This window comes from Drosophila kikkawai, chromosome 2L (genome assembly GCF_030179895.1).
Source record: "Drosophila kikkawai strain 14028-0561.14 chromosome 2L, DkikHiC1v2, whole genome shotgun sequence".
Taxonomy (NCBI): Eukaryota; Metazoa; Arthropoda; class Insecta; order Diptera; family Drosophilidae; genus Drosophila; species Drosophila kikkawai.
In genome coordinates this window covers 20,907,452-20,925,981 of record NC_091728.1, presented here as the reverse complement: position 1 = coordinate 20,925,981, position 18,530 = coordinate 20,907,452, and the positions used below count along the sequence as shown (strand labels likewise).

The window sequence follows — 18,530 nt, the reverse complement described above, 5'->3', positions numbered from 1 at the left end:
TATGGCAAATAATTTCAAAGCTGTTAACTTTGATGGATGAGGCTAATATGTCTGATTTCGATAAGTCCGTTTTGCCTTGGAATTTGAGGAACTATCAGAGCGATTTGGAATATTCCTGTTAAAGGACCTTGCAGTATCCTCACAAGACATTGGATACCTACCAATGGTTATTATTTTAGGTGCGACCGGCATTTTTTCGAACTTAACCTTTTTGCTACCTTTGGATTTCCCCTTTGGATTATTACTTGTAAGCCGATGCCTTGGTTTTAGGGACGACTTCTTATAGATCCTAACTATCTTTACTGGCTCCCGGCTAGTTAATCCGCTTATGTCGGTGGTGCTGACTGCCTTATCAGTGGTGACTCTAATATTCACTGAGCTATTAACACTGGCAATATCCTGGTCCGTTTGCTGTTCTTGGTCTCTTGTGAATACTATACTTTGCTTCTGCATTTCCTCAAAGTACTCTTGCTCCAGTTCTAATTGGGCCAATTTATAGCTAGCTCCTCGGTACCACTCATCCTCTTCCACATGCTCCTCCTCTGTCTCTACCTGCAGTTGCTCCTCCTTTTCCTCCTCGACGTACGAATACATGAGACTGCCACCGGAAAGACGATGATAATTACAACTGGAACTGGAACTAGACCTTTGCGGTGAGATGCCAGCTTGATGGATGGATTTACTAGGCGGATGATACAAGTCCATCTCATGATCTCTAGCCAAATCATCCTCTGATTTCATGCTTGGCGGTGGGGCCTCGAGGACGGAAGGTGGAAAGCGGTCGGTTATTGTCATGGAAGATGGAATCACAAGATCTTCGGAAGGATTTTCTTGTTTCAGAGTCCTACATTCTCTACTTTTCATTGGACAAAACATTGTAGTGCAAACATCTTTTGTTGTTGGACTAAGCGATGCCATTGGAACTAAAAATGAAATGTATATTTTACAATGCCAATTAAGCATTTGCCTTATCGCTAAGCAGTATTTATTTCATAAAGAGTCTTACCTCTACTGAGTCGCGAATTTGAAGCTTCCAATATCCTAGGCAGTACATCCAAGTCGTCAGTACTACAACTCTGACTCTGTAGACGTCTCTGTAGACGTACATGGGTAACGCATTTGGAAGGACGTTTCCGTTTCTTTTCCTTTAGCAAGGGTAAACGCCCGTAGTGGGTTTTGCTTTCACTAGGATAGAATTCGGGCTGTATGAAATATGGACAATTCGAATGACTGGTTGAACTTGGGAGCCTTGGTGGTAATATCAGTGGCTGGACAGGTAACTGCAACACCTGCACTGGTGGTGGTACTCTTGGGAGTGGTCTTAGGTTGTGTATCTCCATGTGTTCATGATTTCTGGACATAGCTGTCAAACTGTTATTTAACCTTCCGATAGTATCACATAGGACATCAGTTAGCACAGAGAGCTGATGGTTTTGGGGGTTCTGGTTCTCCGAAGCTCCTGTTGATTTCGGTTCCACATTATTTTCCGGTTCCATTTTATTTTCTTCTTTGAAAAAGCCCTCTAGACCCATTAAAATATTCTTAAGGCCACCGACAGCTGTTCGATCTGAATATATTTTTTGTGCGGATTCCTCTTGTGGCGGAATGAATCCATAATCAGGAGCATACTCGTATTCCCCGCCAGCATATAGACGGTTCAATGGCGTAACAAAATCTCCATAGCTATACAAATTTTCATTTGATCCCCAATTATCATAGATCCATGGATTTGCTTCATAGCCTGGTGGATAGGTTATATAGTATGGATCGGGCAACATGCTTCTTCGTCTCCTACGCGATCTTGGCGGCCCTGCACCATTGGTCTCAATATTAAGACACAAGCGACGGGTCCTTCGTGTGGTGGTGGTTCTCGTTGTTGGTATGGGGTCTATTGGTTCCCACATCAATTGGGATCTTCTGTGAGGCTCCAACATGGTCAAGTTTCGTTTTCAAGTTTTTCCTATGAAAATCTAATTTTGATAGTTTTCCCAAAAGTTGAAAGCAATTTCATTGATTGGAGGACTGGAAAAAATCCTCAGCTTTAGAGCATTTCCAGAAAGTATCAAAAACTGTGGAGATAATACATTTTTATTGTTAGATTTGTAACCCCGGATCAATTAAAACACTTAAAATGTAATATAAACTTACATTTAAAATCTTTATTTTATTTGTCTTTTTAAGCTTTTGAAAAGTTTATGTATTTATGTGTAATAATGAATCAAATGGATCAAAAATTATAAATAAAAGTAAATGAAAATGATCCGAGTTATGGGAATGTTTTGATAATAACTGCTCATCGGAAAGATGTCTCATCACTTGGGATCCATTAGCTTGCGGCGCACTTCAAAGCGGGCATTCGAGTGCGAGGACTCGCCGGGAATCTGACTGCGAAAATGGGCCCACTCTTTCTGATAATACTGAAATAGGGCAACCGGATCACAGTGCTTGGCCTTTCCGCGGCGTCGATCTAGCAAAAAAAGAAATAAGAAACTAAAGTATATCCTTAAAGTGAGCTGTGATTGAAAACTTACCCAAGTAGGAACCGCGACTGGCACTGCGTGGATGCGATTTACTGCGCCGACGACGTTGCATCCTCTTAAAATCTTCATTCCGATCCGATTCCCCACCGCTAGACAATGGCGGCTCCTTTCCCTGGCGGGTCTTGCTGCGACTGCGACGCCTGCCACTTGCCACAGCATTAACTGGATTCAAATCCTTAAGACCAGCTGGAGGTACGGATGCTTCCATCAGGAGTTTCTCCTTAAAGGCCTGAGCTAAATCGTTAAAGTGCGAGCCGCCATTCGAACGTTGCTGCTGCTGGCTAGACTGATCAGTCTTGGACTCCTTCTCCTTCGACCTGGAATCGGCACACGACGATGATGATGTAGGGGCCGCATTCTCCTTATCCTTGTCGCCAGTTAATTTGGCACGCGAGCTGACGGTGCCGCGTTTATGCAAGCTGTTGCTGCTGGAATGGTTCGCCTTTGCGTTCTCCGCCAGACGCTCCTCATGCTTGATGAGCTTGCGCAGGTCTAGATTGAGATGGAAACGAATATAACAAGTGGCAATTAGCAGGGAAATGAGGATGATGGCAGGGCTCAAGCCCGTGTCTGGTGGGAGGAATGAGTAATGGAGAATGATCTGACAGCATAGGAGAATGGCTAAAATCAAAAGGTTACAGGAAAATTCTAAATTGAATTTTAACAAAATAGTTATTAAAAAAGTAAAGACGAACTATACTTTAATTAGATAACTTTGCAATGTACTCTTTTGAAATCCCTTTAATAGAATGTGTAAATATCAGCTTTTAAACATCAAAATAATTGTTTTTTTTTATGTAAATAAATAGATCTAAATAAAGAAAAGTGGAACCTATTTCTTAAAACCCTTTCAAAAATTCCTTACTTCAGCCCTTTTTGCACTGCATTCAAAATAAACCAAGACTTTTATTTGTTTATTTTCAATAGAATATTTAATTTAATTTAATTTACTCTTTGTTTTAATATTTTTTACATTGCTTTTGGTTTTATTTATTTTACTTTTTAATTTAACTTCGTTACATATTATAGTTTACTTGTTTGCCTTTCTTTTCTTTGCTTGAGCGTTGACTTGATAATAGTACATGGCTAGAAAATAAAAACAGTAGAAAGCGTGTTGTGATTTCCACATTTAAAACAGAAAACGTTGAATGGAAAACTTTACTACTTAATAGCTAGAAAATGAGAGATTTTGGAATAGTCCGAATTGTTTTGATGATAGAAGGGGTAGCGTTTTTGGAGCATAGGGAATTTGAGCTAAACTAAGATTAAACTAAGGCTTATGTACGTATTTCTTGTGTGTAGTTGTTGTGTGCAGGTTTTAAATTAGCTACATTTAGTTGATGGATGAAGGGATTTGTGTCCTTAAAATTCAATTTTTTGGTCAAATTTAATGTAATTGACAACAAAATCTTTGCAATAACTTTCAGGTTTTTAGGCTTCAAGTATTTTTTCAATTGAATATTTCTAAATAGTTGTTTGCAAAAAAAGGTTTTTTGTAGAATGTTAAATTATAAAAATTTGTGGCAGTGTTTAATCAACAAAAAAAAACCTTTAAAACACCCAAAAACCCGTAGAATGTTGATTTCATCATCCAATTGCATTAAATGTAACCCAAAAATTAATAAGGAATGGGTTCGAATTTTAAAAACCTTTTCTTTTTCTGATTTTTGGAGGGAATTTGTGGCCTAAAAATACCTAAAAACTGAAACACATATGTATATTTCTCATTGTCTCTCTGTACACACTAAAAGCTAAACGTGATTGGTGCTGAATGATGCGTTTCTTGATCTGGATGATGATGATGATACAGGTGGTGCTCAGCGGCGGTATCGGAAGCGTCGGAACGGCGCTCTCAGCCGCCGACAGGTGACACGCACCTCCTTCTTGAGGAACTGCGAAATGGCCAAGGATTTGACAGCAGCTGTCGCAGCTTCCGCAGCACAGCTACTCGCCGCCTTGCCATTATTCGGCGGCGCATACTTGGAGATGTCAAACTTCCTCTTTGGCGTCGCCGTAGTCGTTTGGTGTGGACAGTGCTGTTCGTGGGAATCCCCCGCCTGGGTGTTGCTTAGATCCAGATCCGTATCCAAACCATCGGACGAAACGGTAAAGATATCCGAATTGTCTCCCAGCTTTTCACTGGGAGATATGCAGCTGCCAAGACTTCCATTCAGCTGCGGTGTTCTTCTCTGCTGCTGTTGGACTTGCCCGGTACTAGGCGTTGAGGTTGCCTGTAGCCTTTGGCCATTGTGCAGGGTTAGCAGGAGCTTCTTGCCGGGCGTCGAGTGCTCTTCAGGTGGCGTCGATACGGATATAGATGGTATTCGTGCACGTTTTTCCGGTGACGGTTCCTCCTTCTTCTTGATTCCCACCTGAGGCTCATCGTATGCATCTTCAAAAACATCCTCCTCCTCCTCCTCGTCGTCCTCCTCTTCTTCCTCTTCGACATCCGCATCGGTGGCCTCAATTTCCGCCTCATCATCCTGCTGCTGATCAATTGAATCCGCCATGGTTTCGTCTTCCTCGGGCAAACTTTCGTTATCATCGGCTTCCGGCGGTTCAGCCAGATCATCCACATCGGTAGCAGGTGGAGTCATTGCTACATCTTGGCGGGGATTCTGTTTATCGCCGGCTGGAGATCCACCATCATTCTCTCCAGCTCCGCCGCCTCCCGTATTTCCACCACCACCACCTTCGTCGTCTTCATCTTCCTTGCTCAGCAGCTTTTCCCTCGACGCTGAGGTGGTAGTAGTTGTTGTAGTCTGCTCTTCCTCCGTTTCCATTGGCTCTTGCTTTATTTGATGGAACTCCGCCAGGCCCATTTTGAGGAAATTAATTCTCTCATTTGGCAGGGATCGACCTAATGCTCCTCCTCCATTGCGTCGCCTTTGAGATTTCGGCCAGCCAGTTCGATTTGACTTTAGGTTTTTCCTCTTTCTGTAATAGGTAGCATATAAATTCTGGCTGCTCATCCGTCGACTTGTGCCTGGTGGTAGGTTCCCGCGGGATAGATCTTCTTCGTCGTCGCCACTTCCAGCGCTGCCCAAGAGCAGATCATAAAGATCAAACTCGCTGGTAAAGCAGCAGTCTGATGGTGGTGGCGTCTGCGGAGAATTGGTTTGCTGTTGCTGTTCTCTTCTTCCCTCAGCCGCTGGAGCTGGCAGTGGCAGCTGTTCCTCAACATCCAAATCGTACTCTTTGCCAGCTAGTTCCAGATATTTGTCAAGCTGCCAGGCAGCGAAGCCCGGATTACTATACTGCATGGCTTTGTCCAAGGCCTTAATGGCGCACGGTTCCATATCGTATTCGAGCAAACCCTTTTTGCTCGGCAGCTTGCGAACACCTCGAAAGACACCTCCCATTCCGGGTGGTTGTGGCGCAGGAGGGCGGACTGTTGCAGCTGCCGGCGGATTAACCGCTCTTCTTTTTCCCTTTCCCTTGCCCAAAAACACTTTGGCTGCTAAGGAGGATTCCCGTTGACTGGTGGAAAATTCCAAACGGCGAGAGTAGCTCGGAGCAAGGGTTTGTGTAGCAGCAGGAGTCAGCCGACGACTCCGAGCGGGCGAAGAAACTGCTGTAGGCACGGGATTTACCGCTGAAGCTGAAGCTGGCGCTGGCGGGGAATGATCGTATTTATTTTGGCCTCGCCTCATTCTTTTGACAGTCTCACTTATCTCGGTGGCAAAGCGTAGCTCCTCGACCGGTGTGGCAGCTTGTGAACGGGTCGTTCGAGGAGATGAAGGCGCTACTACGGGTTCCTGTTTCAGCGGGGTTTTCAGCTTCGGAGCAGCAACCACTGGAGGCGGTGGCTCCTCTGCCTCGGAGTTAGTTTTGCTTTGTGAATCTTGCCGTTGGCGGATGATGCAACTGACCAATGCCAGGGTAGAAGCATGTTCACGGGGCGATTTCCTTGGAGGCAACTCGGTAATCCTTGATATCTGCTTATTGCGGCAAGTGATGCCACTCCTTTGGCTATTGCTGCAACTGGAACTGGAGGTGCTTCTTACGCGCTCTATAAGCTGTACTCGATCACCAAGAGATCCCGAGGCAAACTCCCTTTCAAGGAGTTCCGGTGTGCTGGCCTTGCTATCACATTTGGCGGCTATGGCTGTGGCGACGAGGGCAGTTCCCTCAAGCTGCTGCTGCAGTTGCTCCTGTTCCTGCTGGTAACGTTGAAGCAGATGCAGCTTCTTGTGCTTGTACATTGATGACGAAGGGGAGGATTGGGCTGCTTCCTCCTCCCTTTTAATTTCCTTTTTCGCCACTGGCTTTATCGTCAGATCCTCCTGGGGCTGCTCCTTTTGTTCACCTTCCTTTTGCTCGCTGCGGCACAAGGCACAACTGTGAGCTGGCAATGTTCTGGCCATGGGTATGGGACCCATTTCGTAGGGCAGCTTCCTGTATCGCGTGCTGCCATAGTAGGTGTAATAGTGCTCTTCCCCCGCATCCTGCCGCAAGAACACTCGATTCCATAGCTCTGCGCTTGGCAGCGACTCGAAGGTGTATTGCATTTGTTGTAATCTCTCGCTTTTACTGCAATCAAATATCAAATCTACGGATTGCGGCACCACCTTGGGTTGTTTGCTCTTGCTGCTATTTTTCGTCGGACTCGAGGGTTTCTGGCACTTGCCGCGGCTTCTACTCGTCGGCGAGGATTTGGTTTCGGTTAGCTCAATTTCTCCGGCACTACGATTAATGGTTAAACGGGATAGTCGTCGAGCTGCTCTTTGCTCTCGTGTATCCGTAGATATCCGAGTGCTGTTTCCGGCTTTGGTTGTTTTGCTCAAATGGCCAGCTATGTAATCCTCGTCACTGCCCGAGGACAAGCTGCTCTCCACATCCAGCTCCATTTCCTCCTCGGTATCATCATTCTCCAATAGTTTTTCCAGCTCTTGCAACTCCTCCTCATTCTCTTCCTGCGGTATGATTTCCTTCTTTATTTTGATCTTAGGCTTTACTGATTCCCCCATCCGATCCTCCAGATTACTGGTCATTCGCCGGCCTCCAGTTGTCTGTCTCAGCTGAAGCTGCTGACGGCTGCTAGCGGTGGCCGCTGTCACAATGGCCGTAGCTGTGCGACTACTCTTTCTGGTGGCCGCCACCACTTGTGCCTGCTTCAGCTTAATCTTTAGCTTCGGCTGTGACTGTGGTTGCGATCGCGGCTCTTGTTCTTCTGGCTGGATGGGGGCGCTCGGAAAGCGCTGCTGGTTGTTGCTATTGCTGCTACTGCTTCCGGTGGACAACTGGCGTTGGAGTAGCTCCTCACCCGCTGCTGCTCCTGCCATCTTTCTCCTCCTGCCCACGGCCTGGGCTCGCTTGCGAAGATTCGAGGCTGGTAATAATCCCGAGGATTCCTTAGTTTCAGCTTCGCTCGTACTTGTGTCCAAGCTAGCAGAGGAGATGCTGTAACGGCCCCTTACATCTGAGGTGGTTTGACGATCTATATCCGTGGGTAGTTCACTGCTGCTCCTCGTTGTTGCTGACACCGCTGTCCTGGGGAACATAAAGTTCTCCGCCTCACCGTTGAGTCGCTGCAGCTCGGTCTGACGGATCTTTTGGAACTTGACAATAAGCGATGGTGAATCCACCTGGTTAGGAGGTCTGCCCCTTCTCGGTGGCGTGGCACATTCCTCCCTGGTTTCCACCACCTTGTACAGGGACGAAGGTGGCAGCATGGCTCTAATGGGCGGTGACAAGCCAGAATTCTGGGTGGATTTCTTACGACCCAAATTCGTTGTTGTCGGCGTTGCGGCTGCCGTGGTTGGATGCTCCTGGCGCTGCAGCTCCGATAAACTACCGGGAAGGGTTCCTAAAGCCTTCTTGCCGCCCCCTGGAGAGGGCGTCTGTGGCGAGGCCGCTTGGAACTTCTCCGAAGAATGCTTGCCCTTGGTTATCCGCTTGGATTTCTCACGCAGTGCTGGCGATGGCCTCTGGCGGGGACTTTGCTGCTGCTCCTCATTACTTAACGTTTCATCCACATCCATGTCCAGTTCACTCTCTTCGGGCTCCTCCGCCAGAAACTGATTCACATTCGCTGAACTAAGTATGAGTGTGTCTAGGGCCAGGAAATTCTCCGAATTCTTGGCAAACAGCTCGTGATCCTTACTCTGCAGGTGGATGTTCAGGATATCGTATTCCAACTTGCAGATTTCGCACACTCCACCTTGTTTTTCACTCGAATCCTTGGGTTCACGAAAATTGGATCGCGGACTATTTGGGATGATCGACTGCTTTTTGAGTTTCTGCACTGCCGGATGCTTGGGTAGCTGCTTCTCCTCCTGGGCCGGTGCTGGTGGTTTATCTTTCTGCGATGTGCGTGATCCCAAAGACTTGCGGGTCATACTCTGATCCTTCTCCTTGGTCTTCGATTTGGTCAGCAATCGGAAGGCGCCGTCCTCGCTGCTTAAATCAATCTTTGGCCAGTCGTCTGGCTGCTTAATAAGATGGTAGTAAGGTCTATAATTACGTTTGACGGATTCAATCTTCACATATTGCTTCTTCAGCTGAATGTGATGGGGGCTAGCTGTGGCGGCTCCTCCTCCGCCTCTGCCACCTTCCTTCTTACCCTCTAGGTATTGCTTTAGCTCAGTTTGAATACGCTTGATGAAGCGCTGTGCGTAATCCGTCTGCCAGATGGTATAGCTTCTTTTCACAGATGTCGTGGGAGTGCTATTGCTGCTATTGTTCGCCACAACTCCAACCGTGCTCCTTCGTACACGACTTAGTATAGCATCCGCTCGCGATTGCCGCTGATTCGGTTTCCTTGCCGAACCATCTTCCTGTTGGTAGTGGTTGGTGGGTGTGCTGGGTGTTCCTGGCGTGCCGGGTGTTCTACCTGTCCCACCACTGACTTCCGGCTTATCGGTGACAAAGTGGGTGATGCTATCGCTCAGAAAGAACTCAAGATGTCCGCCTAAAGCCTTGATATCGGTCTCAATACGTTTGGCAAGCTGATGATCGCAGATGTCCAAGTAGAACTTAAAGTGGCACAATGGACGTTTGCTCTTGATGACCTTTACTTTTGGAGGAGTGGCTGCTTGAGCTGCTGCTGATGTTGATGTTGCTGCTGCTGTGGTGTGGCTACTTGTTGTTGTTGCGAGTCTGCTGGCGCTTTGTTTGTCCGACTGCGGTTGCATACCTTCTGGCGCAAATTAGCTGCAGTCAAAGGACCCAGAATTAGAGAGAAAAAGAGATTGGACAAAACGCCATTAATTACAAAATTCACAACTTGAAACATTTAGCCTACAGTCGAATTTGTAAAACAAACAACCAAATTTGTATAAGGTAAACAAAACTCTTTCAATTATTAAACAATAAATTTGTTTAAATTAATGAGCAAAATCAAAAATATTATTCACAATTTTGTTAGATTTCGTATGGATTTAAAATTATAAAATTTGTATAAAAAAACTATTGTGTTTAAAATTAAAGGGCGTTAATGTTGGAAAGTTAACTAGAATAAATATATTAGGAATATCATTTTGGCGGTCTTGGTTAAAATTTCCCTCCATTTCTAGAGGACCTTACTTGGGACTTATAATGTTTGGAGTTGTTAGAGCACATTTATGTTATACAAAATCCGACTGCAGTTAAGAACCAACACCAACCGCAATTATAAACTCCTTTGGCCAGAAATAAAATTTTTTAACAAATTAAAGTTAAATCACTGCAAACTGGAAATCCTTTCCTGCGGCCTTCTTCTTCGTCTTCCTCTTCTCGTTTCCTCTTGCAGGCGTGTGTTATGCAATTTGGCATTTGGATACACACAGATCGAATCAATAAATGCATTCGAATGCATTTCGGTATGTATAGCCTAAAAGCCCCATCCACAGTTGAGTGTGAGTTAATTTATTTTAATTCCAAACTAAAATGGGCCGACTGACCGAACAGCCCAAGCGGGCGGTAAAAGAAGAAGAAGCAGCAGCTGTGCGGCGGTAGGGTGGCCAGACTGCGAGGGGGTGCTGCCACATTGTTATAAAACTAGTGGTGGCACAGCTCAGCAATAAAGAATGGTGCAAAAACTATTGAAAAATACTAATGTATTTTAAGGATTTTAAATTTATAAAAAGGTTGTTATTTTATTTTAATCAGGCCTATGCACCGGAGAAGAAAATTGTTTTTCAGACAATGGAAATAATTGTCAAACTTAGTAGAAAGCAGTAAAATTGTCATTCCTAATCCATCTCTAATTTAATTAAAACAATTAATATTTGCGTAAAACAAACTTTTGATTTGCAAATTTAATTTGAACTGCTCTAATTACATTTTTATTATTCGCTAAATTAGGTTTTTTGTGCCATTTACTTTTAACTTATTCATCATTTTTGTTTTGTTTATTTTTTGTACGTATGTCAAAAACAATGCGAATGAGGTGGCAAAGGCATAATCACCGATGACCGATATTAAACTCGGACTGCTATGGGTCCGGCAACCTTGCAAATCCCCGCACACACGCTCACCCACCCGTAAATAAATTAACTACTCGACTACACAAATCGACGGGCTTTAAGATAACCTGAAAAACGAGCACATCAGCACGCTGCGCTGGCACTTTTTTCGTTCCCCCCACTTATAATTCGCCATTACAACACGAAACGGTGGCGCAAAGTAAAATGCGAGAGAACCAAGTGGCAACCCTCAAGCAGCAGCAGCAGCAACAACAACAAAAGAAAAATAAGAAAAAGAGGACGAGTACACAAAGCGTAAGGCGAAAAATAACACACGAAGAGTAAAAAACGAACAAAAGGGGGAGCGAGAAGGGAAAGAGCAAGCACACAGTCAACGAAAACATACACAGTATAAGTCAAAAGAATAGTGAGCATATTGTGGTCATATTGAATATTACTTATTATGGCAAGGCCCGGCAAAGGGTACTGTTAATTTTTGTATATCTAAGACCTGTTTGTATGCATTTTAAAGTAATGGTTTTAGTTGTAGTCTTTGTTGTTTTTAGAAAATAAAAAAATCTTAGGAAGCACCTTTGTACGTAAAATAATTTCCTAATGAAAGTATACCCTAGTTCCACTATGTTGACCGCAGCTGTATAGAAAAAATTCATGTGAAGTCGCGGATGAAGCTGACAATGCGGTGGAGGCCGAAAACACACACGCACACACACAGTGGCAGATGGAAGCCAGCAGAAAAGCAGGCCCAGGGCAACAACGGCGATGGCAAGCAAAACAACAAAAAACACAGTTTTAGTACAGTGGTCAGACAGCCACTCGAAATTATTCATCCTACATGTTTTGGAACGGCTGCCACAAATGTTGTTTTTCTCCGGGTTTGCCGGTCTTCATTCGATTATTCCGATATGTTTCGAATAGCGTTTGTTGTTGTGCACACAACCACTGTGCCGTACGTAGCCGAAGAGTGTGTGTCGGTCGTGTGGCTGTGTTATTCACAATTTCCGAGTAATACTCGTTTTTATTTTTCTTTATTCCATTGCACTGTTGGTTGCTGCTCTTTCTCTCGCCTGCGCTTTACACGCACGTTCGTTGGCAGCAGCAGGGGAAAATAAATAAAAATGGTGACGAATCGTTTGAAATTCAGCAGAAATGCCGATGAAAAAACGTTGTGCATAAAATAACAAACTAAAAACATTCACACACACGCGCACAAATCAGGCGAAGGAGGAGGAGGCAGAATGGCCGATAACTTACCTTTCAGAAATTCACGGAGTTGCTCGGCTGAAATATTCCTATAGCCCAAATCATTTAGATACTGCAGAATAGCCCGTGCATCCAAAGGCAAATGTGACATTTTACTTTTCGCCGAGTCGAGCAATTGTTCTTGATTTTTGTATTGTTAATTTTTTGTTTATATTCCACCCTCACGCACACACTCACACGCGCTCACACGAATGCAAAATCGCCGTTTCTCTTCTGCTTCTCGTTTGTTTCTTTTTTGCTGCTGCTTCTTCTTATGCTGCTGCTGCCTGCTCGTCTTCGTCGTGCGCCGACAATCGAAAATTTTTCACTGTACTTTTTCTCGCTTTTGTCCGTTGGCACCGCGTTGGCCGTATTTTACTTGTATTTACTTGCTTTTTATTAATTAGTTGCAACGCTGAATATACACAACTGTATGGGAACGAGCGGCGGAGCGTCTATTTTGCCTTCGTCCGTCGTTAACGCCTTTGTTATTTTTGCGATTTTAGACACTTTCTGTGTGTGGGGCGTCGCCAATTCTATTGTGCACGTCCGGTTCGAGTGCGGAAATTCACTTTTTTCTTATTTTCACATATTTTCTCGCTAGTTTTGTAACAATTTTCACCAATTGAAAATAAAGTGTACACGAACAGAGCAGCGCACACACGCTCGACCAAATTTTCGTGGAGTTATCGATAACGGGTCGCCGAGTTGTGCTAGGGATGGGCGATGGTTGCTAGGTGACCTGTGCGAACAGGTCACGGGAAAGTACTTTTTTGGGAATTGCCTTTATTGAATAATACTAAAATATACGCGGCATTTAACATAATTAAAATGGGTTTGCATGATGTAACCTATTTTAACAATAGATTACTAATAATCCCTTACCGAAAAGCCGTTTTTACTCAAACCCTTGAGTGGGTTTGAAATGTCGTGACTACCAACTATCGCCAATGAGAAGTATCGCTATAGCTCATATCGATATGCAGCTTTGTCATCGCTACCACCTACACCAGAGAAAGGTTTTTCGTTGTTGCTTTGTGTGATTTTCCATTCGATTCTCTGTTCTTCGTTCTGCGTCTGCGTCCCGTTCGCGTGGATAAAAAAAGAATAAAACGAACCTTTTTTTACCCAGTGTATATTCGTGCTCAATCGTCAATTCGAAAAATGTCTCGTAGTGCGTACCTGCTGTGTGTGCTCTTTTTAGGTGAGTGTTCTGCAACGCGTGGAGAAATCTTAGATGTAGACTAAAATCCGTGTGATCTGGTTTTCGCAGCCTGCAGTTGCTTGATTTACAGCGCAAGCGGAGCGCGGAATTACCGGAGGGGTTACAAGACCACAGAGCCGCCCACAACGACCCCACCGCCGCAGACGCCGAAGGAGTTCCTGGACAGTAGGCCGGGTATTTCCACATTCGGAATCATTGCCATCATCTTTACCGTGATAGTCCTCTGCCTGATCTTCTACTACGGCATCATTTGCTATCCATTGTTGTGTCGCGACGAGAAAAAGTACCGGTTTATGGACGTCTCGTCGACGATCACGGCGGCCACCTCGCGCTCCATTCAGTCCATAGAAAACTATCCCGATCAGAAGCATCATCACCAACTGGCCTGATTTCGGATAACGTGATGAGTGGGAGAGGTGGTTTAGTTCTATATACATATATATCTCTGTTTAGTAACTCGAAAAAGACTTCAACGCCGGCCAGAAACAAAAACACGCATCAGTATGCATACAATTTTCCAGCCTTTAATGAAACTTATAAAAGAATAGGCCAATTGAATGTTTAAGTGCAATATTGGAAAAGATTTTAAATAATTTTTGGTTAGTAATTTTGGTGAATTTCATCTTTTAAACTCGCAAAATGTTTGAATGTATTGACTGAACATCTAAAAATATTTAGGAAATACCTTGTTCTTAATTTAAAATTGCACTTGAACATCCCTTGGCTTTGTTTGTCAGTTGCATTCTAGGGCTTTAGTATTAAACATAGAAATAACCAGTTGAGAGGTTCGCTGGAAAGGGAATTAATCATTCATAATTGTAAATTGGGTTTCCCATACGCATACCCGACCGTTTCTTTATCTGTTGATTCTCTTAATCCCAAGGCTCAACAAGTTTTTTGGCCTGTCCTCCATCCCTTTTACCTTATTTCTTTGGCCTTTTCGCCGTGGCCAGCAACAGTTTTTATATCTTTTTGTGCAGGTAGTTTCAGCCGTTTACACATCGCTTTGTGTCCCTCGCCCTTTTTTTTTTCATTTTATTTTGGACAAAGCCAAAGTGTGGCAATTGAGTCACGTCGCCTGGTTTTTGTGTTTTCTTGAAAAAAAAAAAAATCTCATGGAATTTGGCAAAGAAACCAAGATCCAGCCTTTTTTATACAGCCCAATTTGCATACAAAATCAAATCCGAACTCTTTGTGATGATGCCTCGAATTTTTCCCATCCAAACACACACAGGTTGTACTTAAATCGAAACCAAGTACTTAATATATATAGATATATAAATGCCAATCTATAGTCTAAGCGCCAATCTGCCACTACGAATATATTTTATATAAAGACGCTTTTAAGCAATCTGCAACTTTGTGCATTTAGTTAAGTATATGATGGTATCTTTTGGATACAAAATGTGTCAAATTACGTTTTTAGACGTAAACCTAGACTAAGGCATATATAATTTTATATACACAAATCTCTTTTTGGACTTTTTTAAATAAATTTTGAACGTTAGTTCGGACGAAGATACATTAATTACGATTTTTTTGGGTGTTATTGTGAAACATTTGTAGTCGAAAAGATTTTCAGTTTCCCAAGGCGGCAACACTTACAAAATTACAAAAATATTTATAGTGAATCATAAGATCCATGTTAATCTGACGAAAAATGTTTTAATTATGTTTAAATATAGTTTTAGTATTAGGTTTCAGTTTAAAATTATTATAAAATCTGGACGTATTAGTCTGCATGTAAGTTTTCAAATGATTTTCAAAAGGACATCGAACACCAGCTCTCGTAAACTTCTGGTTGGGATGCAACCACTGCTTTAAAATTTCTTACGAACTGTAAAATTAAACAAAAGTTCTTGGCTTGAAATTATTTTACACACATTTAATTGAACAGTTTATTATTCATTTCAATGGTACACAATTTCCATGTTCGCTGGTTTCAATTAATTTAAGATCTATGTGGGGATGGTATAAAAGGAGCTAATATATATAATAAAGAAGTATATTTATATTTAGATACGCTGGCTGACTAATGAATATCATTCAGAATGCAAGTGTTTTTTTTTTTAGTTTAAGAAGTGGAAAATTTGAGCTTGAGCCGCACAGTCTTGATGTGGTGGTGAGTTGTGTTCTTTGGGATGTCCCTTACAGCTCATCCTTGGGGCTCTCATCTAGATCAATGTCGCTCAGATCAATATCCTCCTCGGTGGGCAGTTGGCCATCCTTGCCGTCCCAGGGATCCACCGAAACGATCGCTGGCTTCTTAGCACCACGCACTGGAGCCGTCTGTCCACGGCCGTAGGATATGTCGCGCAGGAACTCGTTGATGCCGTCCTTGGAGAAGGATCCCTTCAGCACGGAGAATTTCATTTTCTTGAAGTTAACCACTGCCATGGCGGGATAACCGAATCCGCCAACTTCGAGGGACTCCTCGAGAGCGGACTGCTGGCCACCTTCGGCCCAGGCCCAGCCCCATTGCTTCTGCTTGTACTTCTCGCCCAGAGTGCGCAGGGTAGTAAGGAACTTGTTGCGGCACTTGGCATCGCAATCGAGGATGTGTGGCAGCACAGAGACCACACACAAGGGTTTTCCCTCGCAGGCTGTGTCGAATGTGGCATCATTGATGATTTCTATCAGTTCGGGTGCCGGTACATTGGCCACATGCTTGTCACTAGCCCAGGCAATGATATCCGAGGCAGTGCGTCCGCCATCATACTCCTGGGCATCTCCAGCCTTTGAGTTTGCGGGGAAGAACTTAATGGTGGGATAACCGCGCACATTGTACTCCGCAGCCTTGCTCTGGTGAGCGGTGGCGTCCAGGGCGCCCAGCTTGACCTTGCCCTTAAGCTCCTTGGCGGCCTTGGCCCACTCAGGAGCCAGATTCTTGCAGTGACCGCACCAGGGAGCAAAGAACTCCACCAGCCAGATGTCGTCCGAGTTTAGGACCAGTTTATCAAAGTTTTCATCGGTGAGCTCGATGACCTCATCGCCGGATGAGCCGCCAGAGGAGCCACCTCCGCCGCCACCGCCTCCGAGAGCGGCCTGAACCTTCTTCTTGACCTCCGCCAGAGCGGCATCAGCAATGGCCTTAGCTGTGCGCTGGCCATTGAAATCCGTGGGCGACTTCTTGTTGGCCCCGAAAATTTTGATAGTGGGAAAGCCACGTACTCCAAATTGGCCGCCCAGCGAGCTATCAGCATCGGCGTTGACAGAGCCAACCTTCACCACCCCTTTTAGCGCCTTGGCCAGCTTCTTGTACTCGGGAACCAGGCTCTGGCAGTGGCCACACCACGGCGCATAGAACTCCACAATCCAGATGGCGTCGTCCCGGAGCACTTCCCGGTCGAAATTGGCAGATGTTAGCTCCACGACACCATCGCTGGGCGAGTAGAAGGCAGTTGTGCTGCCCACGGCAAAAGCCAGCAACAATAAGCACGCTGCGGGGGCGTTGAAAATTAGCGTATCTCTACCATAGTTTTTTTTTGTATTGAGCTTACCCAGCTGTCTCATGTCTGCGCTTACGTGTACGATTTCGTCTACGGGTTTATCTGCGCGATTGCCTCTTCCGTACTTCTTAATCAACGACGCTTATTTGTCTGTTCTTTCTTTTTTAGGATGCGGCTTTTTTAACAAAAAATACACGTCACCGCCGATAACGATAAGAAAGATTTCCGCTACGCGACATCTGGGCACACAAAAGAGGCTCGAAAACCACAGTCTGGCAATGCTCGGAGCTGCCAGATAAGTAAAATTTTTTGAAGGATCAAATAAGCGGGATATTTAAAATATCCCTTCTTCTAACAGTGTATTTAATTTTTTGTTAAATGACATTTACAAAGTGCCAGATTATCGTAAAGGCATTGTACCCTTGAAATAAATCTAATGTTAAAAATATATATTTTGAAAAATTTTATTAAATACTCTTTCATGCCAAAAACTATTGGACTTAAAAATTATGTATTTCTTATTTTTATTTACATAAGATATAACCAAACATTACTTCATATTTATATTGTTTTTTCGATTTTTGTTGTGTATGCATTCTTCTTAATTATTTATTCTTTTCTAGTCTTTCCCAGTATTTTTTTATTTAGATTAAAAATTTACAAGTGACTTTTTTACCTAATTTCTGTTCTACTCAAATATTTGTGCTGAATTGTCGGATATGTTATTTTATTGACTATCTTGGCAGACACTACATACTTCTTCTACTTCTCCCCGAATTTCTGTTGTCTCACCAAACTTATTTAATTTGCGATTTCTTGGAGCTTTGGTTTAATTTACTCGCACATTGTTTTGGCTACTTCATCTGGCATGTGCGCCACCCACCGACCACCACCCACAGTGACCCCTGACCCAGCGTCTGCGTTTGTTGCGTGCGCATATGAGATAAAATATGTGGTCAATTTTACTTAATAGCGACTTAGTAGTAGTGTGGCCAAGATTTATGTGACGTTCATATTGCCGCAGAGAGACAGAGCAAAACAATTTTCTTTTGCTACCCCCAACCCCAAACGCCATTCAAGGGTTAATTGGGGGTAGTCCATACAGTCGGGCTTGATTTTTCGCCCCCATATTTTCTGTTGTGCGTGTGTTATTTTTATGATTATTGAATTTTAATGCATATCGAATGCACACATAAAGATTCAATGACACAAAGGTCATAACTTTTCCGGTGGGAAGTCTTTGGAGTGGGAGTGGAAGTGGAAGTGGCTAACCCTTTATCTGAACTCTCGGAATGAAAGCCCAAATGTAATGTTTATGCCACATTTGGTTTGCACTTTTTGCTTTCAGCATAAAAAGAAGTAATATTTGTATTAACTTCAGTGGGTGGACAAGTCTACCTCCAGAATATTGGAGTGTACTGAAAAAAATCAGCTTGAAGTTGGTAAGAATCAATTCAATTCTTTAAAATTCTTGAAATTGTATCATAATCTGTAATATAAAAAGTAGTTTTTTGTGTTACCTATAAACTTTATATATATATTTTTAAATCAAATTTAGAATTATTTTATAAAATTCTTTCAGTGTTCTCCCTTCTTTACGCTGGCTTATCAAACCAACATTTCGTATGCCCAGCGGAGCGATCATTTTATTGATACGCAACGGCAAGGG

General features: G+C 43.7%; 5 protein-coding genes across 9 annotated transcripts; 1 reads left to right on the top strand and 4 right to left on the bottom strand.

Annotated features, from left to right (window-relative positions):
- Nucleotides 1-23: 23 nt before the first annotated feature.
- On the bottom strand, nt 24-2,025 carry LOC121502375 (uncharacterized). 3 transcript variants are annotated; one of them, XM_070289097.1, is made up of 3 exons: nt 1,007-2,025; nt 219-923; nt 24-157 (listed from the first exon to the last, which is right to left on the bottom strand). In XM_070289097.1, exons 1-3 carry the CDS (start codon nt 1,932-1,934, stop codon nt 24-26), a joined length of 1,767 nt encoding a protein of 588 aa, XP_070145198.1. In that variant the 5' UTR covers nt 1,935-2,025. The 3 variants fall into 3 exon arrangements, with proteins under 3 accessions (XP_070145198.1, XP_070145199.1, XP_041631704.1); XM_070289098.1 differs by having other exon boundaries at nt 43-923; nt 1,007-1,741; nt 1,796-2,024; XM_041775770.2 differs by having other exon boundaries at nt 43-923; nt 1,007-2,024.
- Nucleotides 2,026-2,312: 287 nt separating this feature from the next.
- Nucleotides 2,313-2,748, bottom strand: Hyls1 (Hyls1 centriolar and ciliogenesis associated). Its single transcript, XM_070285363.1, has 2 exons — nt 2,532-2,748; nt 2,313-2,467 (listed from the first exon to the last, which is right to left on the bottom strand). The coding sequence occupies exons 1-2, from the start codon at nt 2,746-2,748 to the stop codon at nt 2,313-2,315; spliced, it is 372 nt and encodes a 123-aa protein (XP_070141464.1).
- A 36-nt stretch (nt 2,749-2,784) lies between these two features.
- On the bottom strand, nt 2,785-12,903 carry chif (DBF4-CDC7 kinase regulatory subunit chiffon). 3 transcript variants are annotated; one of them, XM_070283197.1, is made up of 3 exons: nt 12,200-12,903; nt 4,418-9,695; nt 2,785-3,032 (listed from the first exon to the last, which is right to left on the bottom strand). In XM_070283197.1, the coding sequence occupies exons 2-3, from the start codon at nt 9,674-9,676 to the stop codon at nt 2,919-2,921; spliced, it is 5,373 nt and encodes a 1,790-aa protein (XP_070139298.1). In that variant the 5' UTR covers nt 9,677-9,695; nt 12,200-12,903; the 3' UTR covers nt 2,785-2,918. The 3 variants fall into 3 exon arrangements, 2 of the variants coding, with proteins under 2 accessions (XP_070139298.1, XP_017019214.2); XM_017163725.3 differs by lacking the exon at nt 12,200-12,903 and adding an exon at nt 10,148-10,484; XR_011444315.1 differs by having other exon boundaries at nt 2,902-3,032; nt 3,575-9,695.
- Nucleotides 12,904-13,206: 303 nt separating this feature from the next.
- On the top strand, nt 13,207-16,210 carry LOC108072553 (uncharacterized). Its single transcript, XM_017163728.3, has 2 exons — nt 13,207-13,391; nt 13,461-16,210. Exons 1-2 carry the CDS (start codon nt 13,352-13,354, stop codon nt 13,799-13,801), a joined length of 381 nt encoding a protein of 126 aa, XP_017019217.1. The 5' UTR covers nt 13,207-13,351; the 3' UTR covers nt 13,802-16,210.
- CaBP1 (Protein disulfide-isomerase A6 homolog CaBP1) lies at nt 15,283-17,074 on the bottom strand. Its single transcript, XM_017163726.3, has 2 exons — nt 16,913-17,074; nt 15,283-16,852 (listed from the first exon to the last, which is right to left on the bottom strand). Exons 1-2 carry the CDS (start codon nt 16,923-16,925, stop codon nt 15,561-15,563), a joined length of 1,305 nt encoding a protein of 434 aa, XP_017019215.1. The 5' UTR covers nt 16,926-17,074; the 3' UTR covers nt 15,283-15,560.
- Between the last annotated feature and the right edge of the window lie 1,456 nt (nt 17,075-18,530).